The sequence below is a fragment of the Tenrec ecaudatus genome, chromosome 18, assembly GCF_050624435.1.
Source record: "Tenrec ecaudatus isolate mTenEca1 chromosome 18, mTenEca1.hap1, whole genome shotgun sequence".
NCBI classification, from domain to species: domain Eukaryota; kingdom Metazoa; phylum Chordata; class Mammalia; order Afrosoricida; family Tenrecidae; genus Tenrec; species Tenrec ecaudatus.
Window position 1 is genome coordinate 7,206,664 of NC_134547.1, and position 17,597 is coordinate 7,224,260.

At 47.1% G+C, this 17,597-nt stretch overlaps 1 protein-coding gene across 1 annotated transcript; it reads right to left on the bottom strand.

The window, feature by feature from the left end:
• Nucleotides 1–4,923: 4,923 nt before the first annotated feature.
• On the bottom strand, nt 4,924–16,683 carry LOC142432244 (alpha-1B-glycoprotein-like). Its single transcript, XM_075537366.1, has 7 exons — nt 16,474–16,683; nt 16,347–16,382; nt 15,963–16,244; nt 14,458–14,724; nt 13,952–14,236; nt 12,851–13,141; nt 4,924–7,015 (listed from the first exon to the last, which is right to left on the bottom strand). Exons 1-7 carry the CDS (start codon nt 16,568–16,570, stop codon nt 6,714–6,716), a joined length of 1,560 nt encoding a protein of 519 aa, XP_075393481.1. The 5' UTR covers nt 16,571–16,683; the 3' UTR covers nt 4,924–6,713.
• Between the last annotated feature and the right edge of the window lie 914 nt (nt 16,684–17,597).

Genomic DNA, 17,597 nt, shown 5'->3' on the forward strand with positions numbered 1-17,597 from the left:
ATGTGGTCTTTGTTTTTTCTCACTTAGATGGCCCCTTGTTTATCTTCCAGCCTATAGGACCCCAGATTTTAAATATTTTGACAACTGAGCACCATCAGCTTTCTTCACCGCACTTGCCTATGCACCTGTTTTGTCTTTAGAGTTCACGTTGGGGTAGGCTGGTGTGCTTCTTCTGCGTGGACTTTGTTGTTTCTTAGCTAGATGGCCGCCTGATTGTCTTCAAGCCTTTAAGGCCCCAGATGCCTCCAGATGTTATATCATTTGATAGCCGGGCATCATCAGCTTTCTTCACAACTTTTGCTTATGCACCCACTTTGTCCTCAGCGGTCAGGTCGGGATAGGCCAGTGTGCTTCTTCCATGTGGGTTTTGTTGTCTCTCCGTTAGATAGCTGCTTGTTTATCTTCAGGTCTTTAAGACTTCAGATGCTATATCTTTTGGTAGCTGGGAACTATCAACTTTTTCACCACATTTGCTTGTGCACACATTGTCTTCAGCGACTCCAGGTGCTATATCTTTTGGTAGCCGGGCACCATCAGCTTTCGTCACCACATTTACTTGTGCACCCATTGTAATCGGCAATCATGCCTGCCAGGTGAGCATCTCAGACTGCCAAATTGTTAGAACAAAGTGTTCTTATGTTGAGTGAGGACTTGAGCAGGGGCCCACTGTCCATCTGTTTCCTTAATATTAAACCTATAAATATATGTACATAGATCTATTTCCCCCTCAATGTATATAAATATATTTACATCTTTATATGCCTGTATTTGAATGTATCTGACTACCCTTTGCCTCCTAGTTCTTTCCTCTGTTTCTTTGTACTTTCCTCTTGTCCTACTATCATGTTATGTCTTCATTTGGGTTTTAGGAATTCCTCTCGGTTACATTGCCCTTGATCCAGCCCTGCCAGACCCCCCTCACCCTCCTTGACATTGATTTTGGATCCCTTGTTGTTCCCTTGTCCCTGGCTTCTTAACACCCTCTTCCTTTCCCCCGCCTCCCCTACCCCCATATCCTCCTCAGAACTGCCATTTGGTTGTTCTCTCTTCTGGCTTGTTTATTCGGCCTCTCCCTTTCAAGGAGATATGCTATGTACCATCACAAGACTGAATACAACGAAGCAGCAATAGAAAGTAAACCAATAGCTACAACAATGACCACACACACACGCGCGCGCGCGCATACATACATAAACGTATGAATACTTCAGGGTCTCTTTGTGTTCCTTCACAGGTGATTTTCAGTTAAGTCTGATGGGGTGCCATGCCCTGGCACTGCCTCTATCCCTGGGGACTTCATTGCTCTGTTTCCCCCAGTGCTCCTGCTGCATGCCCCCAGACTGGCTTCAGTGTGGTGAGCTCATGGTGGGAACAATTCACACTGTGTGTCTCTAGTGTTGTCCCCAATGGTGCTATGGGTCACTGAGGAACACTGTGTCCCATTGTGGGGCCAGTCATCTCTGCATTGCTGTTCTGAGCAGGAACATTGTCCTCAGGGCTTGGTGAGCCAGGATGTGCATCACTCTTTTCTTTTCCCCCCCTATACCCCCTTGTTGGCTTCTGTTTGCTCTGGCCAGACCAGTCCCTCTTCCCCTCCTCTTGAGCTGTAGCATCTGTGCTGTCCTCTGAAGTGAATTCTTCTTTTCGGGAAGGTGGTACTGTCCACTTAGTTGGTAATGGGGCCAGGCCATCATCATTTTCTGAACATTTACTTTCTATTGAGCCATTAGTATCAGCTCCTCTTTTTTCCTTACCTCCTCCCCACCCTTGTGACCACTTGAAAAATTATGAATTATTATTTTCATATCTTAAACCGACCGCTATTTCCCTTTCCCCACAGTTTCTGTTGTGCCTCCCCCTGTGTGTGTGTGTGTGTGTTTATGCATTGATCACTGTGATAGGCTCTCCTTTCCTCCCCACTGACCTCAATCTTTCCCCTGTTCTCTTCATATCGCTACTCCCATTTCTGTTCTTGAGAGGTTCATCTGACCTTGATTCTGTGTGTTGTGAGGTCTTACCTGTACCTGTGCACATGCTCTGGTCTAGTCCACAGAGAAAGGCTGGACTGGGATCATGATCGTGACTGTTGAGGAAGTCTCAAGGAATCAGAGGCATATTGTGTGTTTCATTGTTGCTATTCTGCACCCTGGTTCACTCATCCCTTCCTTGTGGCCCTTCTGTCAGGGGATGTCCCATTGTCTAGATGGATTTTTGGTCTCTGCTGTGACCCCCCTCATTCTCAACAACTTTTTTTGTTTGTTAGTATTGTGTCTTCTGATGGCTGTTACATGATCCTGTGGACATCTCATGATCGCACCGGCTGGTGTGCTTCTTCCATGTGGGCTTGTTGCTTCTCTGATAGATGACTCCTTGTTTGACTTCAGGCCTTTAAGACCCCAGATAGCTAGGCACCATCAACTTTCTTCACCACATTTGCTTGTGCACCCACTTTGTCTTCAGCAACCATGCCAGGAGGGTGAGCATCACAGAATGCAAGGTTAATAGGTCAAAGTGTTCTTGCATTGAGGGCGGGCTTGAGCAGCGGCCCAAAGTCCATCCACTACCTCAATGCATTGCCATATAAATATATGCATATATTCCCATACCTCTTTTACATGAATTAATGTATTTACATATGTGCACACCTATGTTTATACTCTATTCATAGCTTTTGGCCATAGCTCTTTCTACTGTTTTTTTCTTTCTTTTTATCCTCCTCTTGCCCCACCATCATGCTCACCCTTCCTCTGCCTTTTTGGAATTCCTCACAGTGAGATTGTTCTTTCTCAACTTCTGTTTTTCTTAAGTAATTGTATGAGGTTCTCATGGCTCTGGAATATTATACTAGAAACTGAGGGACGTTGCAATACTGAAATCCACCTCTTCAATGTCTTAGAGGCTGGAGTTTTCCGAAGTGAAACATCAGAAAAGTCGTTCCTTCTGAAGATTTGGAGACGGAAACTGGTCCAAGTCCCTCTGGTCCAAGACCTAGCTTCTGTGGTCACCTGTAATCGTGGGTCTCCATGGCTTGTGTACACATCGCTACAAAGGACACCTCCATCTCATAGGACCTCCTCTCAATGAGGGCCTAAGGCAGCAGTTCTCAATCTGTGGGTCGCATCCCCTTTGGGGGTCGAACAACCCTTTTACAGAGGTTGCCCAATTCATAATAGTAGCAAAATTACAATGATGAAGTGCCAACGAAAATAATTTTAATGGTTGGGGGGGCGGGTCACCACAACATGAGGAAGTGTATTAAAAGGTCGCGACATTAGGAAGCTTGAGAACCACTGGTCTATAGAAATGATCCCAGATTGTCTGAGGGATTCACTGGAGCCACAAAGACCCTGCAGAGTGGGAAGAAAGAGCAGCATATTTAGACATAGGCAAAGAAGCAACCTGGGGAAGGGCTTAGGCATCAAGGGATGCACACGCCCTTGAGAATCTGAAAAAGGTGAGAGTAGTTCCTTCTTCTAGAGCCCCAACGAGCACCCAGACCTGCATCTGCCCATTAAAATCGCCTCACCACCTCATGTCCGCTGATGACAGCATTTTAGCAATAGCCCAAAGGGCAAGGAGACCAGCAGAAAGTGGCTGGATTTGAGCCTTGAAACTCACCCTTCTGTGTCCTGAATCAGTGCCCTCTAAGACCCGAACTTGTGACCAGGAAGACATTTATCTCTCCCTAATTTCTCAGCCTTTGCCAGGCACATTGACTTTATTGGGAAGCTAGGTCATTGTAGATATCATTCTATTAAGATGAAGTCAAACTGGAGTAGAGCCTGAATTCCAATACAAGAAGTTTCCTTGTACAAAGGCTATTCAAAATGTTGATGCAAAATAATTGTTACCGAATATCGGGATCCAGATTCTTTGGCAGAATCCAGATCAGATGTGGCAAAATGTGAAGTTGGAATTAGTAGTCTCCTGGAATCCAGTCTTTGTGGGGCTATGACTTCCCCACCATCATCTTGTGATTCTGACGTCTAGCAAACACACAGACCAGCGTCTCTCCACCTTCCCAATGCCATGACCCTTTAATACAGTTCCTCACGTGGTGGTGACCTCCAACTATAACATTATTTTCGTTGCTACTTCATCACTGTGATTTTGCTCCTGTTATGAATCGGGCAAGCCCTGTGAAAGGGTCGTTCGGCCCCCAAAGATGTCACGACCCACAGGCTGAGACCCGCTGCTATGGACTGTGTTGGGTAGCACTGGCAGCTTAACAAGATGAAGTCCTCCAATCCATAGGCATGGAATGTCCTCCCATTATGTGTCTGCTCTAATTTCTCCAGGAATGTTTCTCATTGTGAGTGTATACATCTCTCCCCTTCCTGTCAAATTCTTCCTGGGGATTTTACGGTCTTAGGTGTTATGGCCCAGCCAATTGTTTCCTGGGTTTCCTTTTCAGAGAAGTCATTGCTGATCCAGTAATCTGGGAGCACAGTATTTAAACGACATGGCCCCAGTCTGAAGATGTATTTAAATGAAGGAAATGCAGAGTCGATATTGTTACATAAAGAAAATGATGCCGCTGGATGACGGCAAGGGGTGGTGGTGATGTGCGACCCCTTGTTGGCTTCTATTCGGAGTGTGCAAGACCCTTAGTGATAAGGATGCAGTCAGGTCTGTCACATGCTCCTGTGGAAACACCCTGCTACTGGGAATCTGTTCCGAAGAAAGGTCCAGAAAAGTCTATTGAGATGCACTCCCTGCAGATCTGCGCTGGGTGGCTGTAACCAGCATGTACCCTACCCCCACGTACCCCAGGAAGGAAGGAAGAGGTGACAATCAGTGACTGCCATAGAATGTAAATCAGCAATTAGAATACCAAAATGATCCAAAAGTTCAGAGTGACACCAAAAGAGTAGATTGGGTAGGAGAAGAGATCAAAGGAGTGAGATCCCATATCCATTTTATTGCAGTATCATTTTCAAATATTCACTCCAGAGACTACACGCATTGCCGCTACATAATCAAACAAAAAGGTGACTTTAGATTTTTTTTAATATATGCGTAAAGCTCAGGCAGGTGAGGGAAGCCATAGGAATAGTTACAGGTGTGCCGAGGAGACATTGTGGGTTCAGTTGGAGGTCACCAGGAACAAATCAAACAGCCAAATGAAGCAAAGTGCAAGACTTTGTGGTTTCTATGTTCATACAAAGGTTATATTGACACTACACTTTGGTCTATTTAATGTACAGGAGCTTATGAAAATGCTTGAAGTATTGGGAGGGTACGCAAAATATTTCACAGAGACGTAATGTGTGCACGTGCTGTGGAACAAAAGGCACAGGGAGAGAAGACCGATTGCTCACCACAGGGCAACCCCATACCTTCATGTTGCAATACAGTTTAATTCAGTCAACCAGTAGATATCCATATTAACCCTGAGACAGACCCATGGAGCAGAAGCCAGGAGGCCTCTGAATAGGAACTCTCAGCTTTCCTGGGCCTGGGAGTCCTGGAGATCACTGTTGTCGTCATCCAATGGCAGAGCATACACAGAGGATTGTTCCCCCAGGAAGATCTCCCGGTCCAGATCTTTCTTTAGGAAAGGTCATATTTGTTAGACCACGTATAGAATCCAAATACTGCATTCTGTCTGTTGGGGTGGGGTCCCCAACACTCATCCTCAGGAGCGACTATGGGAAATATTAAAGACAAACAGAGAGCGAGGCACAGGGTCTCCTAGTGCCATATCAGGACTGAGAGAATGTCTTTTCCAATGACAGGGCTCTTTCATAAGGCATGCACACCATACCGCTAGCACATGACATGGGTCATAGGTAATACCATGAGCAGGTAACATAAGAAGCCAGCAGTGACATGAGTCATTGTCTTGACCTAGTGCTAGTTGACCTCAAAATGTCGTGAGCCGTCCCCGGGGGGGGGGGGGTGCTACATTTATGGTGGGTTGGCTATAGATCCTGCCAGCTCTAATCTACAGATAATCTCCAGGCCTAGAGAAGAGCCAGACACCCAAATGATTCATCTCATATCCTAGCTCCTTTACGACAGTTCCCTTATGGGGCAGCGGGGGGTGGGGGGGTGGTATTCGAGAGACTGTATCTAGCCATAAGAATGTGTACTAACATTTACTTATATTTTACGGCTGTGACGGTCTTCCCCCAGCAGAGTCAACTTTCCAGACCGGTAATTATGCGCATGGATAATTTAGCTGCATTACAGTCTCATCCAGTCCCTCAGTTTATCACATCACCCCAGACACTGCTGATGGTGAATTGGAAATTCTCAATGCTTAACATTGATGGGGCCTTAACAATCTCTAGAAGGAGAGCATTTAAGGAGCACTAATGGGTGGTGCATTCCAAGTTGAGCTGCTAAGTTCAAAGTCAGCAGTTCAAAACCTCCAGCCCATCGCTTGAGAAAGATGAGGTTTTCCACTTCCGTAGAGTTACCGTCTCAGAGGTCATTCAACCCTGTGTAGTAGGTTCACTCTCAGTCAGGACCAATCAATGGGAATGTGAGCTTGACTCATTTTTTTAGTTTGGAAAGATCTTTTTGTGTATCAGGAAGTTGAATTAAGAATCGGACTAACATCTGGGCCTTCAACACCCAAGTTCGGGAGGAACTGCGGAGGCCCCCGGAAGGAAAGCAGAGGGAGGGACTGGGCATCCCCTACACCCAGGAAATCCTAGAACAGATACTAGGGACACTGAGGGCGGTGAGGGAAAAGCTGGAACATCTCAGAGTGCCCTCTGCACCCGGAGCTCCAGGGCGTCACTGTCTTCAGACCTGGTGGCAGAGTGATTCTCAGGAGGAGAGTAGCGGCAGCTGTAGTTGCCAGCATCCTGGGGCCCCACGTTGGACAAGGTGAAATCGGCTACATAGTTGTCCGTCCAACCCCAGAAGTGGAGCACCACTTCTCCTTCTCGTAGGAGTTCAAAGTGCATGTCTGGGAGAGGGCTGCGGCATTGCAGCTTGGCATCCCGGCCCGCAGTCACGGTGTCGCTCCACACAGACCAGAGCAAGGGCTTCGGGAGCAGACCTGCAGGACAGAAAGGACAATGGAGAACTCTGAGATCAGCTCTCCGCCAGAGGCACTAAGGTCACAAACGGGGAATGATGACAGGAAGGGAATAGTCACGGGATCTGGAGCCACCATCAACCAGTCCATGCCAAGAATGGTTCTGTCCTGAGACCGTCCGGGTGGACGGCAAGGAACAGAAGGAGCATTGCGGGCATCAGGGCTGCAACGAGTTACAGCACGTGCCTCCACGCGGGGTCCAGTCTTCACATTGTAACAAGATAGGAAGCCCCCAGCCCAACCCACCACTGTGCCGTTGATTTCAAGTCATAGCAGTGGGTTCCGATGGGGCTACTACCAAAAGGTCAGACACATCCAAAGACCTGTGCCTCCTTAATGGAAGGATGTGGCATTCCCAGTCCCTATAGATTGTTAGCCTAGGAAATCCTATGGAACAGTTCAACTCATAGGATCCTATCAGTCAGATATAATTATACAGCACAAGGCATAAATAGAGTAGATACAGTTACTACTGCATAAGTGAATGTATAATAAAAATTCTATAACCACACATTTAAATGATCAAATTACCATTGCATAGAATGATATCATATGCTACAAATACAATTTGTACTGACAACAACATTCAGCCCCTCAGCACTCTAGCCACCTACATGACAAGGATTAAGAACCACACAGGTCTGCTGCCAACCACACTGATCTACACAGATGTGGTAATTACATAATTTTATGTCAGCTTGGTATGTAGTGAAGGGGTGGGGTTGAGCTTGTCAGTCAGGTCACAGCCTAATGATGCCTCTAGTGGGCGTGGCATTCTCATAAGCATTCTGGGAACCTCCTCTCTTTCTCCCTGGACGTGGGCCTCTCTCTCTCTGTGCTTCACCATCCTGTTGACGAGTCATAATCAGAGAGCTGGAGGAGCTATGGGGAGACCTGCAGCAGCTATGAGATGTTTTCACTGGAATTGAATCTACAAGAGTTTTCACCCACCATCCTGTGATCTTACTGCATTCGGAATCATTAGATGTGCTGAGTGAGTCTGAAAAGAAGTTTGTGGACTAGAATCGGACATATCGGCTAATATTAGACTTATGGACTTCATCTGGACTGGGCTGGGATGATTTCTCAATACACAATTGCTTTATGAAATAAATCTTTCTCTTACCCAAATATGAGTGTCTCTGGATTTGTTTTTCTAGTGAACCCAGCCCAGCACAACAGATTTAGAACATTTCATCATCCCAGGAAGATCTGTGGGAGAGTACTGAGTTCTAGACAAATAATCATTTTCATTCAAGAACACTTGGCTGTCAGCTTGTCCTACTGTGGTGGCATGTGTGTTGCTGTGATCCTGGAAGCTATGTCACTGTTATTTCAACTGCCAGCACGGTCACCCAAAACGAAAAGTTTTCCTCAGAGATTTCAGACTAAGAAGAGGCCAGAAAGAAGACACCTGGGGCCCACTATAGAGAAATTAGCCACTAAAAACTTTAAGCATGGAAACATTCCCATCACTAGGGACCTAATGAGTTGAAGCAGAACACGGTAAGAACATTGTGGTAGTTATAGAACCTGTTTTCAATTTGAGAGGGTTATGAGTGAAGGGGGGGAGTCTAGCCTGTCAATCAGGTCATAGCCAATGAAGCCTCCGAGTGGGCATAACCTTCTTTGGGGATTCTGGGAACTCTGGCATTTCCTCTTTGGGAGCAGGAAACACTTTCTCTTTCTGCTCACTCCCTGAGAGATTCTCTACTGACAAGACACATGAAACGATGTTAGTGCCCTGAGCTAGAGTGGCCACGTGGAGAACCCAGGCAGCACTGAGATGCTTATAACACCACTGGACTCAAAGACTTCCCACCCACTGGCCTGTGATCCTCCTGCATTCAACATCATTGCATGTGTTTTGTGAGTCTGAAGAGGACTTTATTGACTGGTATCAAACATCTGGGCTAATATCACACTTATGGACTTGATCTGGACTGGGCTGGGACATTTTCTCCATATCCAATTGCTCTTATATATAAAGCTCTTTCTTATATACATATGCGTGTTTATGACATTGTTTCTCTAGTTTACCCAGTGTAACACAAGCATAGAGTCAGAAGATGAGCCCTCCATCAGCAGGCACTTAAATAGGACTGACGAAGTCATGACCAGAATGAGGAGTGTGGAGTGACACTGGTGGTAAGAAAGCCTTCAGGACCTTCACTTGTTGAGAGGCTCGATTTAACCTGAGAAGAAACAACTGCAAGCATGTAATCATCACAGATGAGAGTGTAAAAAGTATGAGTGATGAAAAATTGAAGGCCTTGAAAAAGAGAAAGGAAGCGCATGAAGATGCATATCATAGGCATTCGTGAGCTGGAATGGATGAGCATTGGCCATTGTGGATCAGAAGATCACATGGTTTACAATGCTGTGAATGACACAATCAATTCCAAATGGTGTTGAATTTCTTTTCAAGGAGGACACTTCAAGATCTATCTTGAGGTACAGTGCTATCTGTGATAGAATTATAATGATCCCCTACAAAGAATCCAGTCCACACGGCCATGATTCAAGTTTCTGAACAAACCGTATAGCTAATGATGAACATACTAAAGAATTCTATGAATGATTGGTTCAGATATGGATCAAACATGCAATCAAGATACATGAATAATTATTGGTATTCGGGTTGTGAAAGTGGGGATAAAGAGGAAGAAACATTAGTTATCAAATATGGTCTTATTGATGCAAACGAAGCTCAAGATGGCATGATACAATTTTGTAAGACCAATGACGAGTTCATAGGAAACACCTTATATTAACTACAGAAAAGGTGGCTCTATATACTGGGCATGCCTGGATTTCTGGTGGTGGAACACTCAAAAAATCAAATTAATTCCTCTGTGGGAAGAGATGGTGAAGAATCTCAATATGAGCAGTGAAAATCAAGCCAGGGCCGATTATAGAGAAGACCTCTGAGTGTCCGTATGTACGTTCAGGTTAAGGATGAAGAACCTGAAAACAAGTCCACAAGAGCCAAAGTACGCCTTCAGTCTGTCCCATCTGCATTTTGAGAACATCTCAAGAACGGATTGGCTGCATTGAATAGTAACGTCAGAAGACCTCATGAGCTCTGGGAAGATATCAGGAGCATCATTCATCAAGAAAGCAAAAGGTCATTACGAACACAGGGAGGAAAGAAAAGATGAAAGTGGATGTCAGAAGAGACTCTGAAACTGGCTCTTCAACATGCAGCAACTGAAGGACGTGGAAAAATGAGGAAGTCAAAGAGCCGAGCAGAAAATATCTAGGGGAGCCTAGAGAAGACAGGGTACAATATTGTAATGAAACTTATAAAGACCTCGAGGTAGAAAACCAAAAAGGAAGAACACACTCAGTAGATGTTAACTGAAAGATCTCAAAAAGAAAAAAATTCAAGCCTCGAGTTGCAACATTGAAAGGTTCGACGGGCAAGCTACTTAATGTTGCTGGGAGGATCACATGGAAAGAATCACCGTACAAAAAGAACTAGTTAGAACGCGACCCTTTCAGGAAGCAGGAGATGAGCAAGAACCAACGGCATCGAAGAAAGAGGTCTAAAGTGCCCTAAAATCACTAGCCAAACACCAGGCCCCAGGTTAGACAGAAGACCCATTGAAACATTTCAATAGGTTGATGAGGCACTGGAAGCCCTCCCACGTCTAGGCCATGAAATTTGGAAGGCAGCTATTTGGCCAACTGACAGGAAGAGATTCATATATGTACCCATTCCAAAGAAATGAGACCCAACAGAATTCATAAATGTAGACCAGTATCATTATTGTCACATTCAAGTAAAATTTGCAGAAGATCATCCGACAATGGTTGTAGCAGTACTTTGATGGGAAGCTTTCTTGGGTCCAAGCCATATTAAGAAGATTATGTACAGGAAGGGATGGCATTGCTGATATCAGAGGGGACTTGGCTGAATTCAGTGACTACAAGAGAGATGTTTGCTTGACTTTTGCTGAATATGCAAAGCCATCTGACTGTGTGGATCCTGACACACTATGAATAGCCCTAAGACGAATGGGAATTCCAGAACACCCAGTGGTGCTCATGCAGAACAACACATGGATCTAGAGACAGTTGTGCAAACACAAGGCACTTCTGCACGGTGAAAGTGAGCCCCGGTGTGCATCAGGTGTCACCTGTAGCCATTCTTGTTCCACCTTCATGCTGAGCAAACTCTCAGAGCAGCTCATTTTATGAAGACGAGTGTGGCATCAGGATTGGAGGAAGGTTTGTTAACAACTTGCAATATGCAAATGACACAGCTGGGCTTGCTGAATGTGAACAAGATCTGAAACACTTGCTGTTAAAGAAGATCAGGAATTACAACCTCAGTGTGCATCGCAAGTCAATGTAAGGAAGATTAAAGCCTCACAACTGGACCAAGGTAAGATCATGATAAATGGAAAAAGGATTGAAGTTGTCAAGTTTTTCCTCTTGTTGGATCCCCAATCATAGCTCTTGGAAGCAGCATTCTAAAGCAAACAAGGCATGGCATTGGGTAGAACTACTGTAGGACAGCCCTTTAAATTGTTGAAAAACAAGGAGGTAATTCACAACACTAAGGGGAGCCAGACACAAGCCTTGGGATTTGCAATTGGCTCCTGTGCAATTGACTGCTGGCCATTGAATCGGGAAGACCGACAAAGAGTTGAGCACTTGGAATGGTGGTGCTGGTGAAAAATATGGGCAGCGCCGTAGAGTGCCAACGAACACAAATCCTGTGTCTTGGAAGAAATGCAGCCAGGATGCTCTGTAGAAGCAAGATGGCAAAACCCTCTCTCATGGAGTTTAGACATGTTCTGAGGACAGATCCATCCCTGGGGAAGCACACCATGCTTAGTAAAGTAATGGGCTTTCAAGAAAAGAAGGCCTCAACTGCATGGATTGGCACAGTGGCTGCAATGACAGCCTCAGACAGACGAACAACTGTGAGGATGGCCCAGTAAACCACCGCCCCCACCCCGCTGTGTTGTTTTGTTTTGGTGTTGTGTGTATTGAGTCGCTACGAATTGGAACTGACTCAATGGTACCTAAAGCTACAAACAAAAAGACAGTAACAAACTTATGTAAGAACTAGTGCTACATTGATTGATAGATAACACTAACACTGCTCTTCAGGACAAATTGTTATTTCCTGCAGGCTGGTCACGCGGTGAAAATTCTGCTTTGTAGGCTCTGTGGGCTGTAGAAGTAGAACTCCTGACTCAGAACCCCAGTTCCAAATTGGCTGTGACCTCTGTGGGAAGGAAGAACTGGAAGTACCGAGAGCAGAGGGCTAGTTAACAGATGTGAGTTCAAGATGGAGTCTCCCATCACACGTCATTTCCCTTGTCCCCACACCAGGGCAGAGATCAGCCCTACCTAGTGTTGGAATCAGTTGCAAGACACAGCACTCAGGGCTCTCTGGATGAGTTCTCTATGAACAGTATTGACTTGCCACAGGCATTGCATTGTCACAGGGAGTTGGACTGTGAGGAGTTTCATCAGCACCCTCTGATGGGTGGGGAAGGGGACAAGCCTGGCCTTGACTTAAAGCAGGAGTGGGTTCAAACTTCATAGTTTCTTCAAAATGCAGCCTGCTGACAGACATGAAGCCCCTTGCCCTCAACTTGACCACAGCCAGGCCAGCACCAGGCTCTCTGCAAGTGACACCGGCATGTGACTGGGCACGCCTGAGTCTCGTCCACATCGCAGACAGGTCCCCTGATGTGCAGGCACAGCCCCAAACTTGCTTCTGCTTTGTCCCAGCTCCAAACTCCCCCCATTTCTGGCCTAACCCAGGAGTCTTACCTGCCACACTCAGCTCCAACGCATTGCTCAGCCAGGACCCCGAGGTCCCATGTCTGGTCCTCAAGTACAGGCACCTGTACTTTCCAGAATCCTGGGCTGTGAGCTCAGGGATCCGGAAGTCGGCGCTGCTTCCGGTGGAGCTCACCGCCTGCAGGGGGCGCCGCGCCTTCTCCTGGAGCAGCAGGAAGATGGCGCCGGTCAGGGACCCCTGGCACCTCAGGACCACTTCGCTGCCTGTTGTCAGCCCCAGGCCTTCGCTCACCAAGGACAGCTTGGGCTCGGGGAGAGAGCCTGGGAGAAGACACGCAGTGGGTCAGCGGTCAGCACTTAGACTCCGGGCAGAATCCACTCAGGACCCCTGAGCTCAGGGTGGGGGCACAGGACCGGCAAGCATTGCCACCTAACAGAGCCTTCTCATCGGGGGCCATCAGTAGGCGACAGTAGCCACGTGGTGTGAGACAGAGAAGGAACCCTGGGAAGTGGGTCTGGGTTTGTGGGCTTGCCAACGTCAGACTTGGAAACACAGGAGGAGGGTAAGGAGGAGGGGGGCCCCCTGAGCTCAGCACATGCTACCTGTCCAGCTGAGGATGTTGTCAATATGGTAGTGGCCCTTGGCCGTGAAATGGCCCCTACCCTCTGTTATATTCCTTAGACCCTGCAGACACTCAGCCAAGTGTTGTGTTTGTTGTCTTGTCATTCCATTCCAGGTGCACAAGCAGGAGAAGTATCCAGAGCGGTGACTCCTGGAAATCCCCAGCCATTGGCCCAGACCCCACCCTGATACTGTGGTTTCAGCGAATTCCTGCCCTTCTACCCTGAACACCTGTCTCAATTTAGGACTCATGACCTGGGGACCCACACACTCCCATCACAGTGTCCACGCTGAGCCTCTGCAGGGTCATTCTGATTCCCATTTCTGCTCTGATCTCCGAGGCTGTGTGAGGATCACCCAATACAAGCATTTAACTCATCAAATCGGGCTCGCTTCTCAGCCACTTCACAAGCTCAGAAGCAGAGCATGGGTCTGTGCTCAGGGACTGCTGCTCCTGGCTGAAAGATTCCCGGGTCGGGGCCCAAGGTAGACTCCCGCTGTTCACTCACCATCGCTTACGAAGATCTCCACAGGGTTGCTAGGACTGGACCAGACAGTGTGCACACTACTGAGTGTGTACTTGCAGGTGTACACGCCTCCCTCCTCAATGGGGACAGTGAATCTCATAGATGTAGGTACTGCAGAAGCCCTTGATTCTTCACGCACTCTCTCTCCTGACTTCATTAAGGTCCAAGTAATGCCTCCGATAGGCGCTGAGCAACGTAGGTACACGGAAGACCCTGGCTTTTGGATCACCTCTGAGATCAGTGTCATGCTGGGTGCTGGGAAGAAATCTGGAAGGAACACACAGGACATCAGTGTCTGCTTGGCTCCCATCAGACCCTTGGAGTCAGGCCCTGGTTCCCAGCCTCTGTCTGTCTCTGAAACTCACCCAAGGGTAGCCCACCCACTGCACCCACATTGTGGCTCTTCCCTCTATAGGCAGTTCCCTCCGTCTTCCTCCAAGCCCCCTGACCTTGGAGCTGCACCCTTCCTCTGAAAAGACTGTGCTTACTCAGCTCTTCAATGGTCACCGTGGGGCTGGGCTCTGAGGCATTTCCTAAGGCCGTGGTGTAGCTGCAGCTGTAGTTCCCAGGGAGTACGACGTCGAAGATGGCATTTGTTTCCTTGTACGCCCACTTGGTAACAACCTGGAGGTCCCCTTCCCTCATTAGTGAAAAATGTAGTTCACTCATGGGTCCTTGGCAAAGTAGTGTGGTCCTCAAGCCGCGGGCCAGCCAGGGGACAGGTTCAGCAGACAGAGAGGGAGCAGGGAAGTACTCTGCAGGAATAGGGTTGGTGGTGACCAGCAGACCCTAGTCACCTGTCCCTCCCTCTTCTGGTGTCCCAGCAGAGAACCAAAACCTGGGGTCTCGCTTCTTAGACTTGACAAGGTTCACTAATCCTCCCAAGTCTATTCTCTAGAATTTCATAAAATAACGTTATGTGGAACTGAGGCCTCTGCCATCGTAATCCATAGAAGATAAGGTCAGACTGGTTTCGTGCCAGTAGACTGAGTAGTATCTTCATGCAAAAGCAATATTAACAGATGTTGTCCATACTGAAAATAAGGTGAAATTTCTGCAGTGGAATCCTGACCAATAGGGAGGACCTATGAGGCCTATTGAAGAGTCTCATGGAACTCAGTTCTTCCTGCAGCCAAGGAAGGAGAATCAACCCCTGAGACCATTGGCCTAAGATCATCCCTCTTTAATCCTCAAGGGAAATTGCCTCATGACTGCCTTTCTTACCAAACTGTAGTTTAGCTTAGCTAAGTAATATAACTGCCTTGACCCTTGTGTTCCTTCGAAGAATCCGTAAAGTATGATCCAGTTCACAAGAGCTACTGTAAAAGTTAGATGGGGGTTGTAGAAGAGAGAGGAGCCATGCTAATGTTGGCGATGTCATTTGGGAAAACCTAGAATGAGTACATCGCTCAGGGAATAGCAAGACTCTCCTGGAATGCTACATATATTTATTAATGGCCTGGTGTGTGCTCAGTCCTATATGGTTTTTCCATATATATATATGTGGTATATATATATACCATTAGTGTTTAAATTAATTTAAATTATATATATAGTAAATTAATTTAAACACTAATGGTAAACTAAAGGGAACGGCTCTGAAAAGCTTTCTCTGCAGAGGCTTCAGAAAGAACTGGCCTGGCTGATGCTTCCATTCTGGAACTCTAGACCCCAGGTCCTTGAGTAAATACATTCCCGTGATGGTGAGGCACCCAGTTTTTGGGATAACATGCCAGTAGCCATGAGAAACACATTCAACGAAGGACGAAGCATATAGAGAGAAGAGATTCTAAAAGCTAGTACTGGAGAATTGGGAGCAGATCAGGGGTAAAGAAAAAGAGCAGATTCAGGAGGAGGCAAAGGGAAGGGTTGTTTGCCACGATTTCTGGAGACGCCTCTTTGGATCTAGACTCCCTTATCCCCTCTGTGCCTTTCACCTGCTCCCCAAGTTCTATTGTTTCTCAGAAGGGGTCTCCTTGTGGCCAAGACTCACCTCTGCCAGTCACCTCCACCAGATCACTCATGTGGATAGTAATGGGAAGAAAGCTTGTATGTTTGCACCTGTAGATGCCCCTCGTGTCCTCCGTCACCTTCCCCAGAGGAAACCGGTGCTCACGGGCATGGGGTCGCAGATGGACTGGGTCTTGGGCCACCCCGTCCTTCAGCAGCTGGAAAGCCTGAGCCTCATTTGGAGATCTGCATATCAGAGTCACATTGTCCCAGGGGTGCTCCAGTGATTCTACCTCAAAGGAGAGTGTTGACTTTTCTTGTGGGACTAGAAGAGACAAGGGTCTTAGTTTCCCGGGTTCAGGAGAGGGAGAGGTTCCCTATCCACAACCCACCACCACCGTCACGTGATTTTCAACAAGATACTTACTGTATGATAATGCCACTGAGGTCCCTGGACAGAATCCTGCAAGAGACAGGGTGTGCACTGAGCCCGTTCCCTCCCACAGGCCCTGAGAATCAGATAGGTGACCCCCACGCACGAGTCATGTCCTTACCCAGCAGCAGCAGGATGGTGAGCAGGGCAGTCCCAGAGTCCTCCCCTCTCCAGTCCCTCAGGCTTCCTGAGCACAGCTTGGTGGGGGTCCTGCCCATATTCCCAGGTCCCTCAGCAAAGAAGGAAGAGCGGCTCTGGTTGGGTATGATGCCCACGGTTGAGCTCCTCTGTTGGGTTATTTGCACCCCGAATGATCATAAACTTTCCTCTCAGCGGGCAGTGACCCTGGGTGTGGACAGGAAATTCCACCTCCTCTTCACATGATCTCAAGCCTGGGCTCCTCCCTCCCTAACGCTGCCCTTACAGTGGAGCATCCTCCCAATTTCTTGATCACGTGTCAGCTGAGTGTTTCCGTTAGATTTATCTCAGAACATTCTCAGTCCAGGGAATAAGAAATTCAAAGATGCTCCAATCACAATACCAGAAACTGCCATGGTATTCTCCCTCATTTAAAGAAATGTTGCAGAAGGGATTAAATTAAGAACCATGAGTAGGAGACAGAGTCCTCAACTTCTGGGGGCGGTCCCATTGATTTGTAAAGGTGCAGAAAAAAGGGAAGCAGGTGATCAGAGTGTGGCAGATGTGACAAAGCAAGCAAGAGACTGAAGAGACATGGGGAGGGGTTGAAAAGTAGAAAGGCAGTTGGCCTCTGTAATCTGGCTGGCGATTGCCCCATTCTTCAGCTAGCTACTGGATACTTTTACTCCTGACACCCATCACCTGAGAGTCCAGATGGGCAGGGATGGACATCATTCTGCCTCGAATCAGAGTTTGGGGCTGTAGCCTGGTCTTGGAAAGAACAGGTTCCGGGGATTCCTGGGGTGAAGAAAGATCAATCTTAAAACAGAAAAAATAATAATCATAAAACAATTTGATTGACAAATAATTCATGTACCATACAACCCAATGGCTTAAAGATATTAAAAAAGGACTTGGAAGGTCGTCCCCACAATAGATTTTTAGAACAGTTTCTTTAATTTTGTACTCATTGTTATTAACTCCCCATCTCCCCCAACTCAAGCTCATTTCTGGGCCTTTCAAGGCCCCCTCTACTAACTACAGGCCGGAGTGAGATGCCCCATGGGAATCCTGGAAAAGCCCATGGGTTGGGTGAGGGCTGTTCCT